Source organism: Oncorhynchus clarkii, chromosome 1 (genome assembly GCF_045791955.1).
Source record: "Oncorhynchus clarkii lewisi isolate Uvic-CL-2024 chromosome 1, UVic_Ocla_1.0, whole genome shotgun sequence".
Classification (NCBI taxonomy): Eukaryota; Metazoa; Chordata; class Actinopteri; order Salmoniformes; family Salmonidae; genus Oncorhynchus; species Oncorhynchus clarkii.
In genome coordinates, this window is record NC_092147.1 from 66,336,053 (window position 1) to 66,360,400 (window position 24,348).

Sequence of the window (24,348 nt, forward strand, 5' to 3'; positions counted from 1 at the left end):
TTTTAGGTTGTTTTGGCTCTGTACTCCAGCACTTTAGATTTGAAATGATACAATGACTGTGAGGTTAAAGTGCAACGGTCAGCTTTAATTTGAGGGTATTTTTGTCCATATTGGGTGAACCGTTTAGAAACACTTTAGGTGACAAAAGGTATTGGGACAAATTCACTTATGTATATTAAAGTAGTAAAATGTTAAGTATTTGGTCCCATATTTAAAGCAGGCAATGACTATATCAAGCTTGTGACTCTACATATTTGTTTGTGGTGGTTGTATTTCAGATACTTTTGTGCCCAATAGAAATTAATGGTAAATAATGTATTCTGACATGTTGGAGTCTCTTTTATTGAAAATCAAAATTGAATATGTTTCTTAACACGTCTTCATTAATAATGTGGATGCTACCATAATTACGAATAATCCTGAACTAATCGTGAAGAAAGTTACAGAGGCATACTGTACATATCACCCCCCCCAAAACAAAAATGCTAACCTCCCCTGTTATTGTAATGGTGAGATGTTAGCATGTCTTGGGGGTATCAATCACATTCAATCAAATGTATTTACAAAACAATTTTTATATCAGCAGATGTCACAAAGTGCTACATAGAAACCCAGCCTAAAACCCCAAACAGCAAGCAATGCAGGTGTAGAAGCACGGTGGCTAGGAAAAACACCATAGAAAGGCAGAAACCTAGGAAGAAACCTAGAGAGGAACCAGACTGAGGGGTGGCCAGTCCTCTTCTGGTATGATATTTGTGCATCTCTAACTTTGTCACTCATCATTATGTGTCAAAATGTGTCATTGTCCCAATACTTTTGGAGCTCACTCTATAGCCCAGGAGAGGGACTTCTGACATAGTGACACTAAAGACCAACTGAGATCTGTATGACTGACTACTGAGAGTTCCTTCCTGACACCATGTTGTTCAGATGTATAATTTCTGAATAGGTTTGCTTATTAAAAAGCAAATGATAATGCCATAGAGATCCTCAGGGGCTCTTTTCCCTGGTCTCTCTCTCTGAGAGTCGTCTCTGTCTGATGGCAGATGCAGTGCTTGTTCATTAGTGAGGAGGCTACACTGCTGCCTCACTCGCTTTTTGTGGTGTGTGTGCCTGTGCGTGTGTGTGCCTGCGTGTGTTTGTGTTTGTGCATGCGTGTGTGTGTGTGCGTGCTAAAGGCAGTCAACCCTCTCTTTGGGAGCGACAGATTGCACCATCATACTGCACCTCGAGATATACTAAATACATCAGGGTATACAGTATTTGGGTCACAGTTTAATCAATTCGCACAGTTTAATCAAAACGCAACATCAATTACATCATGGACTTAATCATTCCTGTTTCATCCTTTATCGCGCTTTTACAGTCTAATTGTCAGATCTAAGATAACATTATGTCTCTTTCTGTCTGCTTGTGGAGGATATAATTGTGCTCGTATGATCTCTCGCCATAATAATAATCCCGAGGGGATTAATGATACTCATATCTAATTGAACCAAACCAGTTCTGACTCTAATGCTACATTCCAAAACTTGCTAATGCCAACAAAATCTGAATACCATTTGCATTAATTGATAGCTTTAAAGCTACTGAAGTCCTGCCATCTTGGCACATTAGCTTAATTAATTTAATTCGGCATTAATTAGGAGCAGGGATAGTTCAGGTCTCCCTCTTTAGAACAGTAACTACAAGGTGTCGCTATCAGAGCCAGCGATCAGTGGCGTGGTGGGTGGTAATAAGTGAGAGAGGCATGTGAGAGTCAGTGGGAGTCTGTGTTTTCAAGGCCACCAGACAGGAAACAGAGTGTTGAATAACTGTTCAATCTTCCCTCTACTCCTCGTCCTCCAACCGTGAATTCCAATGTTCTTCTGAAGATGGAAGGAATTTAAATAAACTCCAGACCTGATGTCACAGGAAGGACTGCATTGTTGGAGCTAGAAAGCAGGTTGCTACACATGCAATAACATTGGCTAAACAAGTAAATGTGACCAATACAATTTGATTTGACAAATATGAGCTCATATGAATTCATGTATGAAGCTGACATCCAAAATGAGCAATATGCTTACTGTCTGAGGACATACTACAGTAGTCAGCTAAAAATCATGTGGGAGGTATGGCAACAATTCTGCCGTAGCTTCACTATTTCAGTTATCTGTGGGCACTTTTTCCTGGCCCTCTCCCTGGCCTGTGAGATTGGGATTGTGACGCTCTGTTAAGAGATAAAGCAGTGTTGGCCAGTCATGCTAACAGTACGCTAGTCATCCAACTCACTCATCTGAAACATTCCTACCCCTTTTGGAAGAGCCTGTGGTTGATATTTGCAGCATATTGTTGTCCTTCTGGGGTGCATTTTTTTCACAACGCTTCAATTTCTGTGAGGCGAGAGAAAAGTAACAGTGATCAATCCATACAGTACATACCCTCCCATCGGCACCCGGGCATGTATTGTTGAGACTAAATCTCGTGCTAATTAGAAAAGGAGAAAATAACAAAAATAAATAGCAATATCATATCAGGCTGCTCTAATATTCCCTTCGCACACTGAGGATTTCAGGCAAATGAGTTTGCACATTCTTAAGACGCTAGGGGACACTTCATTTGATACAACTAATATATCTGGGTTGAGATCAGTTACAGAGCACATATGATACGAGGGCAGAGAGCCAACAGAGGATTGACAGAGTCTGCTGAGATAGGGAGATTGATGAAATTGTTTTTTCCCTCTCATCAATCTACACACAATATCCCATAATGACAAAGCAAAAACAGGTTTATGTATTTAAAAACAAATGGAAACATCACATTTACATAAATATTCAGACCCTTTACTCAGTACTTTGTTGAAACACCTTTGGCAGCGATTACAGCCTGGAGTCATCTTGGGTATGACGCTACAAGCTTGTCATCAATTTATTTGGGGAGTTTCTCCCATTCTTCTCTGCAGATTCTCTCAAGCTCTGTCAGGATGGATGAGGAGCGTCGCTGCACAGCTATTTTCAGGACTCTCCAGAGATGTTCGATCGGGTTCAAGTCCAGGCTCTGGCTGGGCCACTCAAGGAAATTCAGAGACTTGTCCCGAAGCCACTCCTGCATTGTCTTGACTGTGTGCTTAGGGTCATTGTCCTGTTGGAAGGTGTACCTTCGCCCAAGTCTGAGGTCCTGAGCACCCTGGAGTAGGTTTTCATTAAGGATCTCTCTTTACTTTGCTCCGTTCATCTTTCCCTCGATCCTGACTAGTCTCCCGGTTCCTGCCGCTGAAAATCATCACCACAGCATGATGCTGCCACCCCCATGCCTCACCGTAGGGATGGTGCCAAGCGTGCTCCAAGCATGGCCACTCTACCATAAAGGCCTGATTGGTGGAATGCTGCAGATATGGTTGTCCTTCTGGAAGGTCCTCCTATCGCCACAGAGGACCTCTGTCAGAGTGACCATTGGGTTCTTGGTCACCTCCCTGACCAAGGCCCTTCTCCCCACGATTGGTCAGTTTGGCCGGGAATCCAGCTCTAGGAAGAGTCTTGGTGGTTCCACCCTTCTTTCATTTAAGAATGATGGAGGCCACTGTGTTCTTAGGGAACTTCAATGCTGCAGAAATGTTTTGTTGTCTCGCAGCTCTACGGACAAGTCCTTCGACCTCATGGCTTTGTTTTCGCTCTCACATGCACTGTCAACTGTGGGACCTTAAATAGACAGGTGTGTGCCTTTCCAAATCATATCCATTCAATTGAATTTACCATAGCTAGACTCCAATGACGTTGTAGAAACATCTCAAGGATGATCAATGGAGACAGGATGCACCTGAGGTCAATTTCGAGTCTCATAGCAAATGGTCTGAATACTTATGTAAATAAGATATTTTTGTTTATATTTTTAATAAACTTGTAAAACATTCTAAAAACCTATTATCACCTTGTCATTATGTGGTATTGTGTGTAGATTGATGAGAAGAAAACATATTTAATACATTTTAGAATAAGGCTTTAACATAACAAAATGTGGAAAAAGTGAAGGGCTCTGAACTTTCCAAAAGCACTGTGTATGCTAACACACATAACCTTTCATGCTGAGAATGTACAGCACACAGACTGACAGGCTTATCATCTATTATATCTATCTATCTATCTAGGACAATACAGTGCCACTGACACGGCCTGCAACGAAAACATGCGGTCTCTCCTTCACTGCAGCCGAGGTGAGTAAGACATTTAAACGTGTTAACCCTCGCAAGGCTGCAGGCCCAGACGGCATCCCCAGCCGCGCCCTCAGAGCATGCGCAGACCAGCTGGCCGGTGTGTTTACGGACATATTCAATCAATCCCTATACCAGTCTGCTGTTCCCACATGCTTCAAGAGGGCCACCATTGTTCCTGTTCCCAAGAAAGCTAAGGTAACTGAGCTAACCGCCCCGTAGCACTCACTTCCGTCATCATGAAGTGCTTTGAGAGACTAGTCAAGGACCATATCACCTCCACCCTACCCGACACCCTAGACCCACTCCAATTTGCTTACCGCCCAAATAGGTCCACAGACGATGCAATCTCAACCACACTGCACACTGCCCTAACCCATCTGGACAAGAGGAATACCTATGTGAGAATGCTGTTCATTGACTACAGCTCGGCATTCAACACCATAGTACCCTCCAAGCTCGTCATCAAGCTCGAGACCCTGGGTCTCGACCCCGCCTCTTCAACCTCAGGAGGCTGAAGAAATTCGGCTTGTCACCAAAAGCACTCACAAACTTCTACAGATGCGCAATCGAGAGCATCTGGCGGGCTGTATCACCGCCTGGTACGGCAACTGCTCCGCCCTCAACCGTAAGGCTCTCCAGAGGGTAGTGAGGTCTGCACAACGCATCACCGGGGGCAAACTACCTGCCCTCCAGGACACCTACACCACCCGATGTTACAGGAAGGCCATAAAGATCATCAAGGACATCAACCACCCGAGCCACTGCCTGTTCACCCCGCTATCATCCAGAAGGCGAGGTCAGTACAGGTGCATCAAAGCTGGGACCGAGAGACTGAAAAACAGCTTCTATCTCAAGGCCATCAGACTGTTAAACAGCCACCACTAACATTGAGTGGCTGCTGCCAACACACTGACACAACTCCAGCCACTTTAATAATGGGAATTGATGGGAAATGATGTAAATATATCACTAGCCACTTTAAACAATGCTACCTTATATAATGTTACTTACCCTACATTATTCATCTCATATGCATACGTATATACTGTACTCTATATCATCGACTGTATCCTTATGTAATACATGTATCACTAGCCACTTTAAACTATGCCACTTTGTTTACATACTCATCTCATATGTATATACTGTACTCGATACCATCTACTGCATCTTGCCTATGCTGCTCTGTACCATCACTCATTCATATATCCTTATGTACATATTCTTTATCCCCTCACACTGTGTACAAGACAGTAGTTTTGGAATTGTTAGTTAGATTACTTGTTGGTTATTACTGCATTGTCGGAACTAGAAGCACAAGCATTTCGCTACACTCGCATTAACATCTGCTAACCATGTGTATGTGACAAATAAAATTTGATTTGATTTGATTTATAGGACGAGGATACTTTGTGGAAACAGTGTGTCTGTGGTTCTTCACAATCCATTTTCTCAATGGACCCCCATGCTTCTAATCTGGATATTTGAATTGGAAGACCCCCATTTGAAATGGTTATGGTGGGGTAGAAATAAGAATCTCAGTGAGTGAGAGCCTGACTTTGCTTGCCAGGATTATAGTATTACAGGGTACACATGGCTGAGGATGAGACGACCACGACTCTAGTGAACTTTCCTCCTGTTTTCTGAATTTCTCTCTCACTCTCCAAGCCTAACTTCGAAGCATAACACAACGATTGACGGTAAACTTGGGGAGCTTATTTTCTGAGTTTCTCTCATTTTCTCTCGATAATGCCGAAGGCCTCTGGCTGGGTTAGCTGGGTGTTTGGTTGTCTATCGTGTGTCTACAGCTCAGTGGGGGAGAATCGATTCCGACAGGCGAGACGCTCATCCATCACCTGCATGTAAAGACAACGCCCCAGCGTCAGCCTTACTCATGTGCTGAACCCAGTCACAAGGCCTCCTCCGTGGGAAGATCTGTTGATATGGGGACTTAAGGCCGTTATTTGGAGCGCTCCTCATGTCATCACGGTCTTTCAAAGCTTGGATTAAATACCACACAAGAACTTGGTGTGGTTTTGCATCATGCTTAAATGAATGACTAAAAACAGAGGTTAAAGGTTAAAACAATTAAAACATGACTTTGACCTTGAAAATCAATTAATTTACTAATTGAATATTTAGAGTGTGAAGAAGGCACGTGAGACTCATATAGAAAGATATGAAGGGTTTTCGATTCAAAGAAGCAGCCACAGTGATATTCTTCAACCAGCCAAGCGATTTCCTCATTATTAGTGATCATGAACATTAATGAGTCCATTTTACAGTCCAGTGATCAACTCTGGTACAGTTATTGCCTGTCAACTCTTAAAACAGAGATGCGATCAAGTATTAAGAGAGTAAGGTTTGAGGAAAGGCCACATGTCAGTAATCTGGAGGTCAGTGACCATCAGCCAATCTCAGGAGGCTATGCGCACCCTGCAGCTTCAGCTGTGTCATTATAATGCAGTACTGTTCGACACAAGGTGACTAAGATGATTGGGATATGGCCTCCCAGAGGTTGGCATTACACTGGCTTAATTAAAGCTGGAATTGAATGGAAACAATACCAAAGCAGTCTGTAATTACTCTCAAATTAGAAGCGAGAGCTATGTATGCAAGGACTGACCATCTATGATATCAAAATGATAGTTTTAACCATGTTTTGAGGCAATGTTTGCCCTCAGAACAGCCTCGATTTGTCAGGGGCATGGACTCTACAAGGTGTCAAACGCTTTCCACAGGGATGCTGGCCCATTTGGACTCCAATGCTTTCCACAGTTGTGTCAATTTGGCTGGATGTCCTTTGGGTGGTGGACCAGTCTTGATACACATGGGAAACTGTTGCGCGTGAAAAACCCAGCAGCGTTGCACAAACTGGTGCGCCTGACACCTACTACAATATCCCGTTCAAAGGCACTAAAATATTTTGTCACACAATCCATGTCTCAATTGTTTCAAGGCTTAAAAATATGTTTTGACCCTGTCTCCTCCTTTTCATCTACACTGATTGAAGTGGATTTAACAAGTGACTTCAATAAGGTGATCATAGACTGACAAGGTGAAAGCTATGTCATGGAAAGAGTTATAATGTTTCTAAATGTTTGTACACTCAGTGTATATCATTAATCAGTGATGATTTTAGCATGTAAATCTTGGTTGGGCAAAAACAAAAAAAATTGCGGATGCATGCCAGCAAAGCCACTACACAACACTAAACAATACATGAATTGCACTATAACGGTGACAAACGGTGCCCACAAACTGTTAGGGCCTACATAAAGCTCTTCCCAACAGCAGAGTCCCAACACCTTACCACTGCTACACCTGGCTATCAGCGGAGCTTTGTCTGGCAGTGAAACAGTTCATTCAGCCTCATTTACTGCCTTTAAAAAAAACATAGCTGATAAGGCTGACTTGCTTAAACAAATGTGGTTTCTGCTGACAATTGATATGTACAAACTATGCCATAATGGAACGACAATCGGATAAGAGGCAATCCGTAATTTCGATTAAGACATTAATTAATGAGCTAGGACGGACGTAGTCAATATAACTATTTGAAATGTAGCCTACAGCGACAGAATTCAGAACATGGACCTTTCTTACAGTGTTCTCCCTGTACACCAAGTCAGAACCGTAGGATAAATAAAGGGGGCATAGAAGCAGACAATGAAAGCTCTTAGAATATTTTATTATTACATTTCTCTAAAACAGGTTATAGGCTACATGTGCACCACCAAGTCAGAACAGTAGGCAAATTGTATTATTAGGGTGAGGCACATGGGCTACTAACAGCTTACTACACAACGTGCATTTAGTATTACTTTCTTAGCTACAGTATAGAGTACATATCTCCCTGGCATATTACATAATTTATGCAGCAGCATACAATACATTTTTGGACTCACCTTGTCGTGCTGTGCTCACTTGAACAGGAAGGTCCTTCGTGGGCAAATTTTGTCATCAAACTTTGTCAAAGTCTGTCATTCTCTGGATTTATGGTGCTTTCAAGACAACTGGGAACAAGGTTGATTCATGAAAGCTCTAGAAAAGAGGCCCAAGTTCCAGATTTACAATTTCGAATTGGATGACCGTTCAAAACTTATTTTCCCAGTCGTAGCTCATTTTTTTCCCTAGTTACTAGTTGTCTTGAACTCACTAGTCAGATTTTGCAGTTCCGAGTTAAGTTGTTTGAGCGCGGCACAAATCATCCTTCATTGACATAATGGCCAATGTTGAATGTTTATAATTTTAAGATTGGAAAAGACACCATTAATCCTAGACTTGGGACCACACAGCCACTCCACCGAATAGTAGGCTAGTGATTGCTTTGCAGTGCTTGCAGTTAGCCACTGATTCCTTCCAAACCACTCATTGTTAAATTTGCGATTTCCAACTTGTTGTGTAATGTTTGTCTAATGGCCGTTGAGCACCGATAGATTTTTTCTAAAATTTCTTCATTATTTCTCTTCATATGACAAGGATTAAAAAGGATGACAATGATTAAAAAGAATTTGCCAGTAGATTGTCGACTTGGTTCATGATGATGGCTGCTAGCTAAGATTTTGAAAGTATGATGTCGACATGATCAGTCCAATCAAAGCTACTGTCGATATAACGTGATTTGACGTAATGTTATCTGTGACCAATGACCTTGAGCCTTCTTGGATGGGCACTTCTAATGTAACTCTATGGCAGCACCCAAGGGGCTGGAATTTTTTTAGCTCTACCCTTAGACTTGGTGGTGACGTAGTGTCCCCATGAGTGAAAGAACACTGAGCCAATCATGGCGCACGCTCTGTATATTCCGCCGGATGCCCCACCATCACAGAAAGTACTGAGCTACAGTAGGCTGAAACACCTGCATTTTGGAGCTGCCTTACTCAAGAAAACAAAAAAGAGACCATGTTTGCATGTGGCTTTATTAACTCAATGGTATATATTTATTTTTACATTGCTTGCAAACTGATATGTGAAACGTATCAATGCCAAAATAACATGCAAAACATGCAACATTTTAGCTAAAAATGTGGGTCGCCACTGTCATTAAGTCAAAAAATGTATGTAGCAACCAAGGATTCAAGGTTTTTTTTTAATTATTATTATTATTATTTTTTAAACCCCTTTAAATCTGTCCTTTGGTCTGATGAATCCAAATTTAAGATTTTTGGTTCCAACGCGTTCCACTGGGATGCTGGCCCGTGTTGACTCCAATGTTTCCCACAGTTGTGTCAAGTTGGCTGGAAGTGTTTTGGGCGGTGGACCATTCTTGAATGGCACACATACACAATCCATGTCTCAACTGTCTTAAGGCTTACAAATCTCATCCCCTTAATCTACACCGATTGAAGTGGATTTAACAAGTTACATCAATAAGGGGATCATAGCTTTCACCTGGTCAGTCTGTCATGGAAAGAGTAATAATGTGTTGCACACTCTGTGTATCCCCTCCTGAATGACTACCACAGACTATGTTCTAAGGCTAAGATGTGATAGGCTAAGAGGTTCCCACACAAATGTGCATCACTGGCACCATATATATTCTGGAGTCTGACATTACTGGTTCTGACATTGCTCGTTCTGGTATTTCTTTAAAATAAAAATTGTAATAAATTGGTTATTGTATTGTTTCTAGACATTACTGCACTGTTGGAGCTAGAAACATAAGCATATTGCTGAACCTGCAATAACATCTGCAAATCTTTGTACGTGACCAAGACATTTTGATTTGATGTTCAATGTTGAAGCTACATAAAAATATTAAATAAACTATATATTTGGGAAATATTCAGTCTTTGCTCTTTCCGTCATTAGCATGCTGATGATTTGAAGTTGAATTGGATTTCTTTTTATCATACTGGTAAGACATTTAATACACGTTGTTTAGTATATTTAGTACTTTTAATGTTTAGTTTACTTTTCTTTGCGAGAAGCAAGTTCATTTAAAAGTTATGTGATTTGGTTTACATAGATACGACAGTTCAATGTCGTTAATACACAAAGTAACCAAAAAGCAGATATAATTTGCAGAAAACAGTACATTAGCCACAAGTTTCCCAGAATTGTTTGCCAGAAGTTCACAAGTCGCAAATTTCCATGTGAAAATATGAACTTGTGGCAAATTTGCCAAAGATTTGCCACAGCTGTTTACCAGAAGCCTGTTTTTCAATGAGGGAGTCCTGCTTTTGTGCCACAACATCAATGAAGTGCACTATCTATGCAAAACCCAACCATGTATAGTAATGCCCGAGCAACTCAGCACCGGTCTGTGCATGCCAAGGAGCGTTATCTCTGGAACGGGGACGGCGGCAGTTTGAGTGTGTGCCCAAAATCAGAACCATAAACCCCAGAATGAACAGACAAACAAAATCTGGAAATGCAGGAATCTGCATTTTTAGAATATTGAGAGTGGATTTTATGGAGTTATGTTGAGCTAAGATAACAATAACCCAGATGAAATATTGCGTGTTGGAGGGAAATCTGGAGGGGGGGGGGGCTAAAATGAGTCAGCCATCTGACAGGACGGTTCTGACTGAAGTTGTGCTGTCTAATTGTGATGCTCAGGCAACCTTTTTCTGAATGCAATTATTCACAGCTGTGTCATCTCAGGGATTGGGACAGACTAACACGGAAATGCCATCAGAATGTACTTGATATTTCATCAAAGGTGGCAGGTGATATTTACCCACTGAAAGGGCTCTGCACCTCATTGTCCCTTTGGGTAAATAAAAACACAAAAAACAGCATTAGTATTTACACTGTGGGTAACATTCTGTAAGACCATTTAGTAAGACAGATGAGAATGTAAGCATTAAATGTAAGTAGACATTTACACTAAATACCACTAAAATAAGTATGACAGACAAACACACACATGCAGAGCGAAACAGACACAGAGAGAGGGACAGACGCACAGAGAGGGAGAGAGAGGGTCCACTCGCCAACCAAGAATTCACAAAATGGGACAAACACCAAATTGAGGTTCTGCATGCAGAATTCTGCAAAAAATATCCTCCGTTTACACCGTGAAACACCAAATAATGCATGCCGAGCAGAAATAGGTCGATACCCGCTAATGATCAAAATCCAGAAAAGAGATGTTAAAATCTAAAAGGAAGCGATTCCCAAACCTTCCATAACAAAGCCATCACCCACAGAGAGATGAACCTGGAGAGTCCCCTTCACAAACACAAACAGACCCCACAGAGCCCCAGGATTACAGCAACACAATTAAACCCAACCAAATCATGAGAAAACAAAAATATATTTCCTTGACACATTGGAAATAATGAACAAGAAAAAAAAAGAGCAAACTAGAATGCTATTTGGCCCTAAAGAGAGAATACACAGTGGCAGAATACCTGATCACTGTGACTGACCCAGACTTAAGGAAAGCTTTGACTATGTACAGATTCAGTGAGCATAGCCTTGCTATTGAGAAAGGCCGCCGTAGGCAGACCTGGCTCTCAAGAGAAGACAGGCTGTGCACACTGCCCACAAAATGAGGTGGAAACTGAGCTGCACTTCAGAGAGAGAGAGAGAGGTCACTCCATCACAAATAACCAGCATCTTAAAGGGGCTTCAGTTGAACAGCACAATCAGAATGGAGCGTTAACATAATTTGTTTACCTTTTAAAAGGTACCCCTTTGCTCCTAATTCTTTAATAAATACATTTCAACCCACAAAAAAAGTGAGTAAATGCAAAAGCCAGTATCATTGAAATGGGTCATCAATTAAAGGTTTGCAAGTAGGTGCCAAATCAATAGAGCACAATGGTAGCCTTAGGTAGAGTGAGGCTGAAGTAAGGGAGTCCATCTGAATCTTGATGTACAGTGGACGTTTGATGCACATACTATATGACTGTAAATGTAATGCACATCTTTCTTACTTTCCATTCTCTAAAGTCAAATCTGCACTGTAGAACAGAACACTCTGTATGGCAGGGTGAATGAATAAGCATTTTTGACCATTCAGATGTGCCCCAAGAGAATAAGGTTATTCATGCATTTCAGGACAGCTGTCAAGAGAGCTTTTTTTTAGCTGAGCAGATTCTCTGCAGTCTGCCTATCACATTGTTACTTTTGTTGTGGATGTCAATCTGAATTATTTATTATTTCTGAACAAGACAATGCCATTCAGAAATTATAGCTGCATCAGTCATTGAAATACATATTTTGACATGAGGAACGGCAATCTGTTATCGTTACAAACATTGCGAAGTCTTACAATCACGATCAAACCAAACGCATGTCCTGCATGAATGATCAGGCTACTTCAACCTGGGATAGAATAAGAAACAGGTGAAACACTTACAGAGGTGGTAACAGACGGCAGGTCCACCATCCGGTACTCATTGACCCCCGTGTCGTTCCAGGAGGAGAGAGACTCCACGATGCACGTGCAGTTCTGGTCCTGGAACGGACACGAGATGCCCTTCGGAACCGAGCGCATGGCGCCGCTCATCTCTCCACTTTCGCCCTCCAAGACTGACGGGCCACCCAAGATGGACTGTAGGCGGACGGTGGGAAAGAGAAATAAACTGGGAGTCCTGACACAAATTCGACAGCTGTCCGGCTAGAGTGGAATATGAAACTTCAATATGGCCAAGTGATGATAACTTCTCTTGTTAGCTCCAGTGGGAATCTGTTCTGGAAAGTTATCGATTCTCGATATGAATGTTAATTGACTACAGTCTACGTCGGTTATGGGTCTTGAAATGTGTAGTCGTTGAGACACAGCGGCATAAAACACAGTTTGACAACCGCAAGAGAGGATGGCGTTTCATACGCTCATACGCCCGCCACACCACGCAACACAACAGACATATTTATATATCGCTCTTTTCTCCATGTCCTTGCTCCAAGTTGTCACTCCCCACCAGGGGGCCAGGGTTCAGCTCTGGAATCACACTTTCCACAGTCCTCAGAGGGTCCGTTTCAAAATTACTGAAAAGGCACTTTCATTATCACATTTGTGCCAAAAATATCCATTGCATTTGTCCAGTAATTGTCTCACAGTCAAATATATTAACATGTAATACGATTGTGGCGCTAGTTACCATAGTCACAAAGTCCAAATTGGTTATATCATACAAATTCATGAAAACCAAAATTAGTTTTTTGGTCTTAATTGAAGGTTAGGGTTGGGCATAATGTTAGCGGTGTGGTTAAGGTTAGGTTTAAAAATCAGATGTTATCTGTTTATAACTGAATGTGGTAACTAGTTATGACCAATCTACACTGGCCAAAAATAAAGGCAATATGCAACAATTTCAAAGAGTGTACTGAGTTACAGTTCATATAAGGAAATTGGTCAATTGAAACGAATTCATTAGGCACTAATCTATGGATTTCACATGACTGGGAATACAGATATGCATCTGTTGGTCACACATACCTTTAAAAAAAGGCAGGAGCGTGGATCAAAAAAATAGTCACTATCTGGTGTGACCACCATTTGCCTCATGCAGTGCGACACATCTCCTTCATATAGAATTGATCAGGCTGTTGATTGTGGCCTGTGGAATGTTGTCGCACTCCTCTTCAATGGCTGTGTGAAGTTGCTAGATATTGACTGGAACACGCTGTCGTACGCATCGATCCAGAGCATCCCAAACAGGCTCAATGGGTGACATGTCTGGTAAGTATGCAACCCATGGAAGAACTGGGACATTTTTAGCTTTCAGGAATTGTGTACAGATCCTTGCGACATGGGGCCGTGCATTATCATGCTGAAACATGAGGTGATGGCGGCGGATGAATGGCACATGGGCCTCCAGATCTCGTCAGGGTATTGTAAATAAGAATTTGTTCTTAACTGACTTGCCTAGTTAAATAAAGGTTACATTTTTTTTTAAATTATAAAAATCTCTGTGCATGAAAATTGCCATCAATAAAATGCAATTGTGTTCGTTGTCCGTATCTTATGCCCGCCCATACCATAACCCCACCACCATCATGGGGCACTCTGTTCACAATGTTGACATCAGCTTGACCACACAATCCCAAACACGCCGTCTACCAATCTGCCTGGTACAGTTGAAACCAGGATTCATCCATGAAGAGCACACTTCTCCAGCGTGCCAGTGGCCATCGAAGGTGAGCCTTTGCTCACTGAAGTCAGTTACGACGCCGAACTGTTGTCAGGTCAAGACCCTGGTGAGGACGACGAACACGCAGATAAGCGTCCCTGAGACGGTTTCTGACAGTTTGTGCAGAACTTCTTTGGTTATGCAAACAAACTCAGTTTCATTACCTGTCCGGGTGGCTGGTCTCAGGCAATCCTGCATGTGAAGAAGCCCGATGTGGAGGTCCTGGGGTGGTGTGGTTACACAGGGTCTGGGTTGTGAGGCCTGTTGGATGTACTTCCAAATGCTCTGAAACAACGTTGGAGGTGGCTTATGGTAGAGAAATGAACACAACATTTTCTGGCAACAGCTCTGGTGGATATTCCTGCAGTCAGCATACCAATAGCACACTACCTTAAGACATGAGACATCTGTGGCAATGTGTTGTGTGACAAAATTGCCCATTTTAGAGTGGCCTTTTATTGTCCCCAGCACAAAGTGCACCTGTGCAATGATCATGCTGTTTAATCAGCTCCTTGATGTGCCACACCTGTCAGGTGGAAATTCTCACTAACAGGGATGTCAACAACTGTGTGCACAAATTGAGAGAATTCAGCTTTTTGTGCGCATGGACATTTTCAGGGATCTTTTATTTCTGTATAAAAGCTGAAGAACATATGCACAGCCAGGTACTTTTTGTAGGTGCTGGAGTAGTAGGTGAATTCATGGAAAACAAAAAGGAAACCGTTGCACACTGCTGCTCATGATCCCAAGTGATTTTATTATAACAATGCTTTGACCCTTAGGCCATGTGTGCTTGGTATTCCTTGGGTCCCAGACCAGATGGGAGAGTTAATACACATGGCGGAGTACGGAGAGTATTCACACCTGCATTCTTCATTTTTGCAGTCTCCCTTTGATGATGACAAGGGTTACAGCATGAATAATTCTGTAGTATTACCAGACCCACTGTCACGTTCGTCATATTGATGAGAACAAGGCGCTGCGTGATAAGCATACATTCTTCTTTTAATTAACGAATAAACACTAAACAAACTAACAAAGAAACAAAACGAACGTGAAGCTATATAACACGAGTGCTGACAGGCTACTACACATAGACAATAACCCACAAAACCAAAATGGAAAATGGCAACCTAAATAGGATCCCCAATCAGAGACAACGATAAACAACTGTCTCTGATTGGGAACCAATTCAGGCCAACATAGACCTACAAATACAAAACCCCCATAGATATAGAAAAACCCCTAGACAAGACAAAAACACATAACCACCCTCGTCACACCCTGACCTGACCAAAATAATACAGAAAACATAGATAACTAAGGTCAACTAAGGTGCAGAATCCCGACCGCAAACCTGAACTTATAGGGGAGGGTCCGGGTGGGCATCTACCCTCGGTGGCGGCTCTGGTTCTGGACGCCACCCCCCCATCTTTACACTGGTCCCTCCACCTTTGTTGAGCTGTACCGTGGCTCATTTCCGGAGACCCCGGGCTGGGGACCGTCGCTGGAAGTTCCGGGCTGGGGACCGTCGCTGGAGGTTCCGGGCTGGGGACCGTCGCTGGAAGTTCCGGGCTGGGGACCGTCGCCGGAGACCCCGGGCTGGGGACCGTTGCTGGAGGTTCCGGGCTGGGGACTGTCGCCGGAAGCGCTGGACTGCCGAGGCACACTGTATGCCTGGTGCGTGGTGCCGGCATTGGTGGTACTGGGCTGGGGACACGCACCTCAGGGCGAGGAGGAACAGGGCGTACTGGACCCTGGAGGCCTGATGCGGGGTGCCGGTACTGGTGGTACTGGGCTGGTGACACGCACCTCAGGGCGAGTGCAGGGAGGAGGAACAGGACGTACTGAACTCTGGAGGCGCACTTGAGGAAGAGTGCGAGGACTAGGAACAGGAGACACCGGGTTGTGAAAGTACACTGGAGACCTGGTGTGTATAGCCGGCATCAATTGTTCCGAAACTTTAACGCATGTTTCAGGATGAGTACGAGAAACTGCCACAGGTGGCATCGAACAGTTAACACGCTCCTCAGGGCGAATGCCGTGCATACTATGCCAAACCAACAGCTCTCTCTCTTCACTCTCCTCCAATTTAATCAACAACTCCTCGAAGGTCTCATAATCTCCCCTCCGTTCACTCTCCTCCAATCTGTCCAATAACTCCTCGACCATCTCGGACTCACCCCTCAACTTCGCCAACTGCGCCATGTGCCCCCCCCCAAAAAATGATCTTGGTGTTTCTGTGGCCTACCTCCCCGACGTTGTTGCGGTCCCCTCTTACTTCGTCATTCCTCCTGCTCTGTTTCCACCTGCCTCCATGGTAGGCGATCTTCTGCTGCCAAAATCTCCTCCCACGTCCAGGATCCTTTACCGTCCAGTATTTCGTCCCAGGTCCATTTTTTCCACAAAGCGCTGCTCCTTCCTTTCACGCTGCTTGGTCCTTTTTTGTTGGGTTATTCTGTCACGTTGGTCATATTGATGAGACCAAGGCGCAGCATGGTAAGAATTCATTCTTCTTTTAATTAACGACTAAACAAAGAAACAAAACGACCGTGACGCTATATAACACAAGTGCTGACAGGCAACTACACATAGACAATAACCCACAAAACCAAAATGGCAACCTAAATAGGATCCCCAATCAGAGACAACGATAAACAGCTGTCTCTGATTGGGAACCAATTCAGGCCACCATAGACCTACAAATACCTAGACATACAAAAAACCCATAGATATAGAAAAACCCCTAGGCAAGACTAAAAACACACATACCCACCCTCGTCACACCCTGACCTGACCAAAATAATACAGAAAACATAGATAACTAAGGTCAGGGCGTGACACCCACAGAGTGCAGAGAAAACCCACAAAAGAAGAGAGAAGGAAAGAAGAGGGACTGAGTGTGAGTTCTTCTCCTGCCTGGGGAGAAAGCTTCTTGATAGTTGCAGACCAGGAACCTGGCCAAAGACACTCACACACATATCCCATGTCAACAACGGTTACCTTTTACACTGCAACAGCTAGCGCAACACGTTTTCCCATCCCATGTATTGTTCACACACAGGATTGTGTCTATGTTATTGCACTAAAACGCACACATACCTGTTGAATCCATAACAAACAAACAAATATATATTATAATACAGTATAATGATAAGGAAGTCACTTGCCTAAGTTTCAGCTTCAGCTGACAAGCCGTGTCCTAAAATATGCAGCCCTGTAATGTAATAAAGTATGAGAAAAATGGCCAGCGGCCCAGATGAGACAGCTATCCACTCCAAGACTGTTTCTCTGTATGTGTGTGTGTGTGAGTGCAGGAAGCCACAGATATTGAGTCTGAATTTAGAGCTCAAATACAAATCCTTTATTCTGTTAATGTATTACATACTTGCATATCAAAGAGTGGGTCCACCAACAAAAGCCGGTTTTAAAATGTAAGCAATATTCCAAGGTGCATTACAGTTTTTGACGGTTGCATAATAGCATGGATCTTAATCAAAGTGTGAACCTCCTATTGGTCACAGTGCTTTATTATAGTGATCAATGGAATTATCTAGAACAGGGTCAGCAGAGTGGAGAAGGGAGGCAAACCACTAGATAGAAATAAGCAACTCCATAAGTTGAATGCATCTCACAGCCATTGTGGTGGAAAAGCCAGATTCATAATTCTACAGGCCGAGTCCTTACCCCTGGTCCACTGCTCCAAAAAACACAACGTGTGTCAGATCTAGACAGAAAGGTGCAGAGTGCACTGAAGACACACACACAGTCATACACAGTCTCTCTGTCTCACACACACACACACACACACATTTTAAATACTTTATTTGAATCCTCCCCACAACCGGAAGCTGCATTTACTCAGCATGCTGGTGAATAGGGTGGAGGTCTGGATGGCAAGTCCACTGTGAACTCTCTGTATGCTACCATAGTGGTGCCAATAAGTCACAAATCCAGTGCGACCTTTGCTGGTCAGAGGAATTACACCGAAGTTACACACAAGAATGATCTTTATTTCCAGAGGACATATGAGGTGGACATGGTTCTGTACAAAGAGCGATATGAAAGAATACTGTTCATACAGTATTCAGTAGCAATACAATGCAATGGGGAATTTAACAGTGAATAGCAAACTAGAGCAATCTATATCAAATAAAATAACATGTTATTGGTCACATACACATGGTTAGTAGATGTTAATGCGAGTGTAGTGAAATGCTTGTGCTTCTAGTTCCGACCGTGCAGTAATATCTAACAAGTAATCTAACAATTTCACAGAAGTGTAAACGAATTAATAAGAATATGTACATATAAATATATATGGATGAGCGATGGCCGTGCGGCAGAGGCAAGATGCAGTGGATGGTATAGAGTACAGTATATACATATGAGATGAGTAATGTAGGGTATGTAAACATTATATAAAGTGGCATTGTTAAAAGTGACTAGTGATACATTTATTACATCCAATTTTTAATTATTAAAGTGGCTAGAGTTGAGTCAGTGTGTTGGCAGCAGCCACTCGATGTTAGTGATGGCTGTTTAACAGTCTGATGGCCTTGAGATAGAAGCTGTTTTTTTGTCTCTTGGGCCAAGCTTTGATGCACCTGTACTGACCTCGCATCTGGATGATAGCGGGGTGAACAGGCAGTGGCTCGGGTGGTTGTTGTTCTTGATGATCTTTTTGGCCTTCCTGTGACATCGGGTGGTGTAGGTGTCCTGGAGGGCAGGTAGTTTGGCCCCGGTGATGCGTTGTGCAGACCTCACTACCCTTTGGAGAGCCTTACAGTTGTGAGTGGAGCAGTTGTCATACCAGGCGATGATACAGCCCAACAGGATGCTCTCAATTGTGCATCTGTAAAAGTTTGTGAGTGTTTTCAGTGACAAGCCACATTTCTTCAGCCTCCTGAGGTCTATACTCGGGAGAGGTGTGCGATGTGCCCGTCTACGGAGCCTGACCAGGACGCCGCTCCATCTGTCCCTTCTGCTCGCGTTGTTTTGGGTCGCCTACTGGGATCCGATCCAATGTCCTGGGTGGTGGTCCAAACAGAGGATTCACTTCGGGAAAGTCATATTCCTGGTTGTAATGTTGGTAAGTTGACGTTGCTCTTATATCCAAGGATTGTATGAATATGAGAATGCTTCCTGAGCATGTTTACAACAAAAACATCATGACAACTAGACAAAATAACTACAACCAATAACAAGTTTAAGTACACAAGTTACAATAGTCACACCCACTTCCGTCCAGGCACACCATCACACATGTTCACCTGGAGAGAGACTGAGGAGTCTCGGATCTGAGCAGGCAGAAGTGCTGTCAGGTGTCCGCCCCCTTAGCAACCTATCAGTGGCCTGGTCACAGAGGTCACAGGGATTTTTTATTTTGTTTTCACTCTGGCACTGTCGGGGATGGGTTGCGTGAGGTCTGAGATGTGATAACAGAGGGACAGCACCACTGGGAGTGGGAATTCACTACAGTTTGGCATAACAATTCCATAAAGAGTTGGTGAGTAAACAGAAACAGTGAAGGGAAAAAAAGTATAACATACCCAGCCATCACGTCTTGAGAGATCTTGTTTTAAAAAGGTGGACTGAGCTAAATGATGCCACGAACAGCACCGCAGATATTGAGATGAGCGAGATGCAAGACTTTGCTCTCACACAGTCACGCACAGTATCGACGCATGTGCACAGGTTCACTTCACGCTGTTCACAGTGTGGTAGCCAGGGTACCAAAACAGTGGAGAAGTTGATCTTCACGCTTCAATCCTATTGGTTGTTGTGATCACAGACAGGATGTGCTTACCATTATATATTTAATTATATGGTGTAATAGGGTATTCTGTAATAGGCTATGATGTCAGAAAGAGGTGTAGCCACAACTATTGTCAGACCATGTCATACCACATCAAATAATAAGTGCTGCACATCATGCACTATTTACAGCATCATCATAATGCATCATGATATAATAACAGCATCATCAGGTGGTACTGATCCTCCCTCTCAATGGGACCCCCTCCACCCCAGTGGACTCAGGACTTCAGCATGACTGGCACCTGATGCAAACACCACCTGGGGTGCTGACTGTGTCCTGACCCACCAGCCCCAGAACTGTTGGTCCACATCTCTATTGGCCCATAAGCCTCACTGGAAGAGCGTAATATACAGTATCCCTAGAGTGACCTGCTTTTCCACATTTTTAAAAGCCAATGGCCGATATCTTTCTTTCCCCTTTACCTGTATTTATAGGTCTATTTACAGAAAAATACAATGAAAATAAAAATTATGGACCTTGAGTGCGGTTCTACTTTTTTCATCTAACACCCTGCCTCATCTATCACCACCTTGCCTCAACTATCACCTTGCCTCAACTATCACCTTGCCTCAACTATCACCTTGCCTCAACTATCACCTTGCCTCAACTATCACCTTGCCTCAACTATCACCTTGCGTCAACTATCACCTTGCCTCAACTATCACCTTGCGTCAACTATCACCTTGCGTCAACTATCACCTTGCCTCAACTATCACCTTGCGGCAACTATCACCTTGCTTCAACTATCACCTTGCGTCAACTATCACCTTGGGTCAACTATCACCTTGCGTCAACTATCACCTTCCGTCAACTATCACCTTGCCTCAACTCTCACCTTGCCTCAACTATCACCTTGCGTCAACTATCATCTTGCCTCAACTTAGACAGTGGCTGATCAGCTGTGGAGAAATTCTCTTAAGAAGATTGCAGTTCTGCCTGGGAACCCAGCCCTCTCTATCATCCAGCTGACCCTAAAGGATTTCTTCAGGGTCGTGTATCATTTTTAGCCATGAAGTACTCAGTCACAGCTCTACATGAATCAAATCAGATTTTATTTGTCACATGAGCCAAATACAATTGGTGTTACCGTGAAATGCTTGCTTACGAGGCCTTCCCAATGATGCAGCAATTCAAAATAATAATACAAATAAAACAACAAGAGGGAAAAAATCAAATACAGTAGAATGGAGCAACAGTGCATTCGGAAAGTATTCAGACCCCTTGACGTTTTCCACATTTTTGTTATGTAATAGTATTATAAAAATAAAAAATCCCTCATCAATCTACACACAATACCCTATAATGACAAAGTTATTTTTTTTAAGACATTTAGACAATTAGACATCGGACCGATGCCGTTGTTGGCATTTTTAGCTAATTTCGACCAATTCCGATATGCTTACCGATATATTGTGCGTCCCTAGTTGAAAAAGTCTTTGTATTATTTAAAATACTTAAGCTGCGCTCGAATGAGCTTGTCTTGCATAATGGCAACAATGGAATAGTCCCAAAAGTGCAAACCGCACCCATCTGGCACTCTAGAAAATCTGAATCAAAGTATTTTAAAGATAGACTACAGGAACCCAGGTCTGATAGACAATCATATTCTATACATGCTCGGAATGACTGCATTTGGTGACACAGAGTAAACATGCAATGACAATGACCATGTAAGAGTTGGCTATACAGAATGTACAGATCTGAGGCATCCAGGTTAAAATCAGTTATATAGAGTGTTAGGCCAATCCCAAATGGACCCCTTGACCCTACACCCTATGCACTTGTCAGGTTGACACGTTTTTGACAGTCAGCAATATGGTAATAGCTCCACCTTACCCTCTGATAGACTAAGTGGAAGTTCACCATATTGCTTAAACCAATCAAATCCTCTCAGATCTCCACAAGTGCATAGGGCATAGGGTGTAGGGGTCTATTGGGCCTTACCTTGTCATCAGTGGGTTGGGGAGGAGTCATGTGATGGGCAGATGGCATGACAAAGCTGAGAGTGTAAACAAATGACCGTGAAATCCTCTTCATCTCCTCGACAATCACTGGGACTGTCATGTCAATGTTGATGCCTATCGGAAAAATGTATGGGTAAACACATCTTGCCAGGTAGACACACAAGCATGGAAACAGACTCATGCATATGCATGCACACACACACACAAATAGATGTACACACACAAAAATACACACACACACACACACCAGCCTTGTTGGATCTGGTGATGTATTTGAAGAGTCTCATGAATGTGGTGACTATGGCCTTATCCATGAAGTGGGCTTCCTTGTCTGTCGACACCCATTTCACTGAGTCATAGTGGCGCACCTGCAACACAGACACAGACACAAACATTCAGTCAGAATCCTGTGCTGTAGAGTGCATTACGGATGATGTAGGTTTGGGTTAGGACGGTGCAAAAGTGAAACATCCCTGCATAACTGATCTACAACTCAACACGATACCCCAATGTGGTGAAACAATTGACATTGTGTGTGCGGGGGAAGGGGCAGTCCATGGGTGGGGGGTGTGGGGGAAGGGGCAGTCCATGGGTGGAGGGTGTGGGGGAAGGGGCAGTCCATGGGTGGAGGGTGTGGGGGAAGGGGCAGTCCATGGGTGGAGGGTGTGGGGGAAGGGGCAGTCCATGGGTGGAGGGTGTGGGGAAGGGGCAGTCCATGGGTGGAGGGGTGCGGGGGAAGGGGAAGTCCATGGGTGGATGGTGTGGGGGAAGGGGCAGTCCATGGGTGGAGGGTGTGGGGGAAGGGGCAGTCCATGGGTGGAGGGTGCGGGGGAAGGGGCAGTCCATGGGTGGAGGGTGCCGGGGAAGGGGCAGTCCATGGGTGGAGGGTGCGGGGGAAGGGGCAGTCCATGGGTGGAGGGTGCGGGGGAAGGGGCAGTCCATGGGTGGAGGGTGCGGGGGAAGGGGCAGTCCATGGGTGGAGGGTGCGGGGGAAAGGGCAGTCCATGGGTGGATGGTGTGAGGGAAGGGGCAGTCCATGGGTGGAGGGTGTGGGGGAAGGGGCAGTCCATGGGTGGAGGGTGTGGGTGAAGGGGCAGTCCATGGGTGGATGGTGTGAGCGAAGGGGCAGTCCATGGGTGGATGGTGTGAGGGAAGGGGCAGTCCATGGGTGGAGGGTGTGGGGGAAGGGGCAGTCCATGGGTGGAGGGTGTGGGGGAAGGGGCAGTCCATGGGTGGATGGTGTGAGGGAAGGGGCAGTCCATGGGTGGATGGTGTGAGGGAAGGGGCAGTCCATGGGTGGAGGGTGTGGGGGAAGGGGCAGTCCATGGGTGGAGGGTGTGGGGGAAGGGGCAGTCCATGGGTGGAGGGTGTGGGGGAAGGGGCAGTCCATGGGTGGAGGGTGTGGGGGTTCAAGCAACTTTGGTTTCTAGATGCGTTGGGTGGGAAGGGGTGGGAATCCTGGTTTCTAGATGCGGTGGGTGGGAAGCGGTGGGAATCCTGGTTTCTGGGGCTGGGGTTGTCGGGTGGATGGAAGCTTGGTAGCTGGGTAGGGGGAAGCTCCTGTTTTTACGCATGCAGGCACGTATATTTTTTGTTTTCACAATTGTATGGAACGTTATGATCAAGTTTATTGTGATGAAAATGCTACTGTATTGTATCTGCAACCCTGACCTAAAACTAAACGTGCTAAAGAAAACAAGGTGGAGAAACAAACTCCTGACGTAGTTTTAGTTGCTATGTGCCGTTCATTTGTGCTTTACAATCGACTCCCCTCATAATCATCGTTCTTGCAAACCAGATCACAGAGCAGACATTCCTTTGTCTCGGTACAGAAGCTAGACTCAGAGGAGTTCCTATACAGGGGTCAGTGGGAAACAAATCAATAAGGAACGATAGCATTTGATTTCGCACGGCCGGCGTTGATTCAATATGTAAACAGCGTATGATTTCTGAGTTGTGTGGTTATGATGTGAGAGGAAATAGCAGAAGTGTACCTTCCTTACCCAACTCTAGCGTCAGCAGTCAAGGTGAGCAGCAAGCCAACCGACCCAGCAAGATAAACCCTGAAGTACACACAAATAGTCAGTGTCATCACATTAAAAACCTAAAGCGCACATCACTCTTGCAATAAATTGTAATACTTTAAAAGACAGTTTGTAAACGATGTTATTACACATGTCTATTTCTATAAAAATCTCTCTTCTTTTAAATACTTAACACATCACAAAACAAGCAAGCCTTATCAAAGCAACGAGACCCTATCATTTCTACTTACAT

The 24,348-nt window shown here is 43.9% G+C and overlaps 1 protein-coding gene across 1 annotated transcript in view; it reads right to left on the reverse strand.

Annotated features, from left to right (window-relative positions):
• LOC139416928 (melanopsin-A-like) overlaps positions 1-13,025 on the reverse strand; it is a 58,147-nt gene extending 45,122 nt beyond the window's left edge. Inside the window, exon 1 of the mRNA XM_071166112.1 lies at positions 12,510-13,025. Coding sequence (XP_071022213.1) covers positions 12,510-12,659 — 150 coding nt within the window. The 5' untranslated portion in view covers positions 12,660-13,025. The remainder of the gene's footprint in view (positions 1-12,509) is intronic.
• Between the last annotated feature and the right edge of the window lie 11,323 nt (positions 13,026-24,348).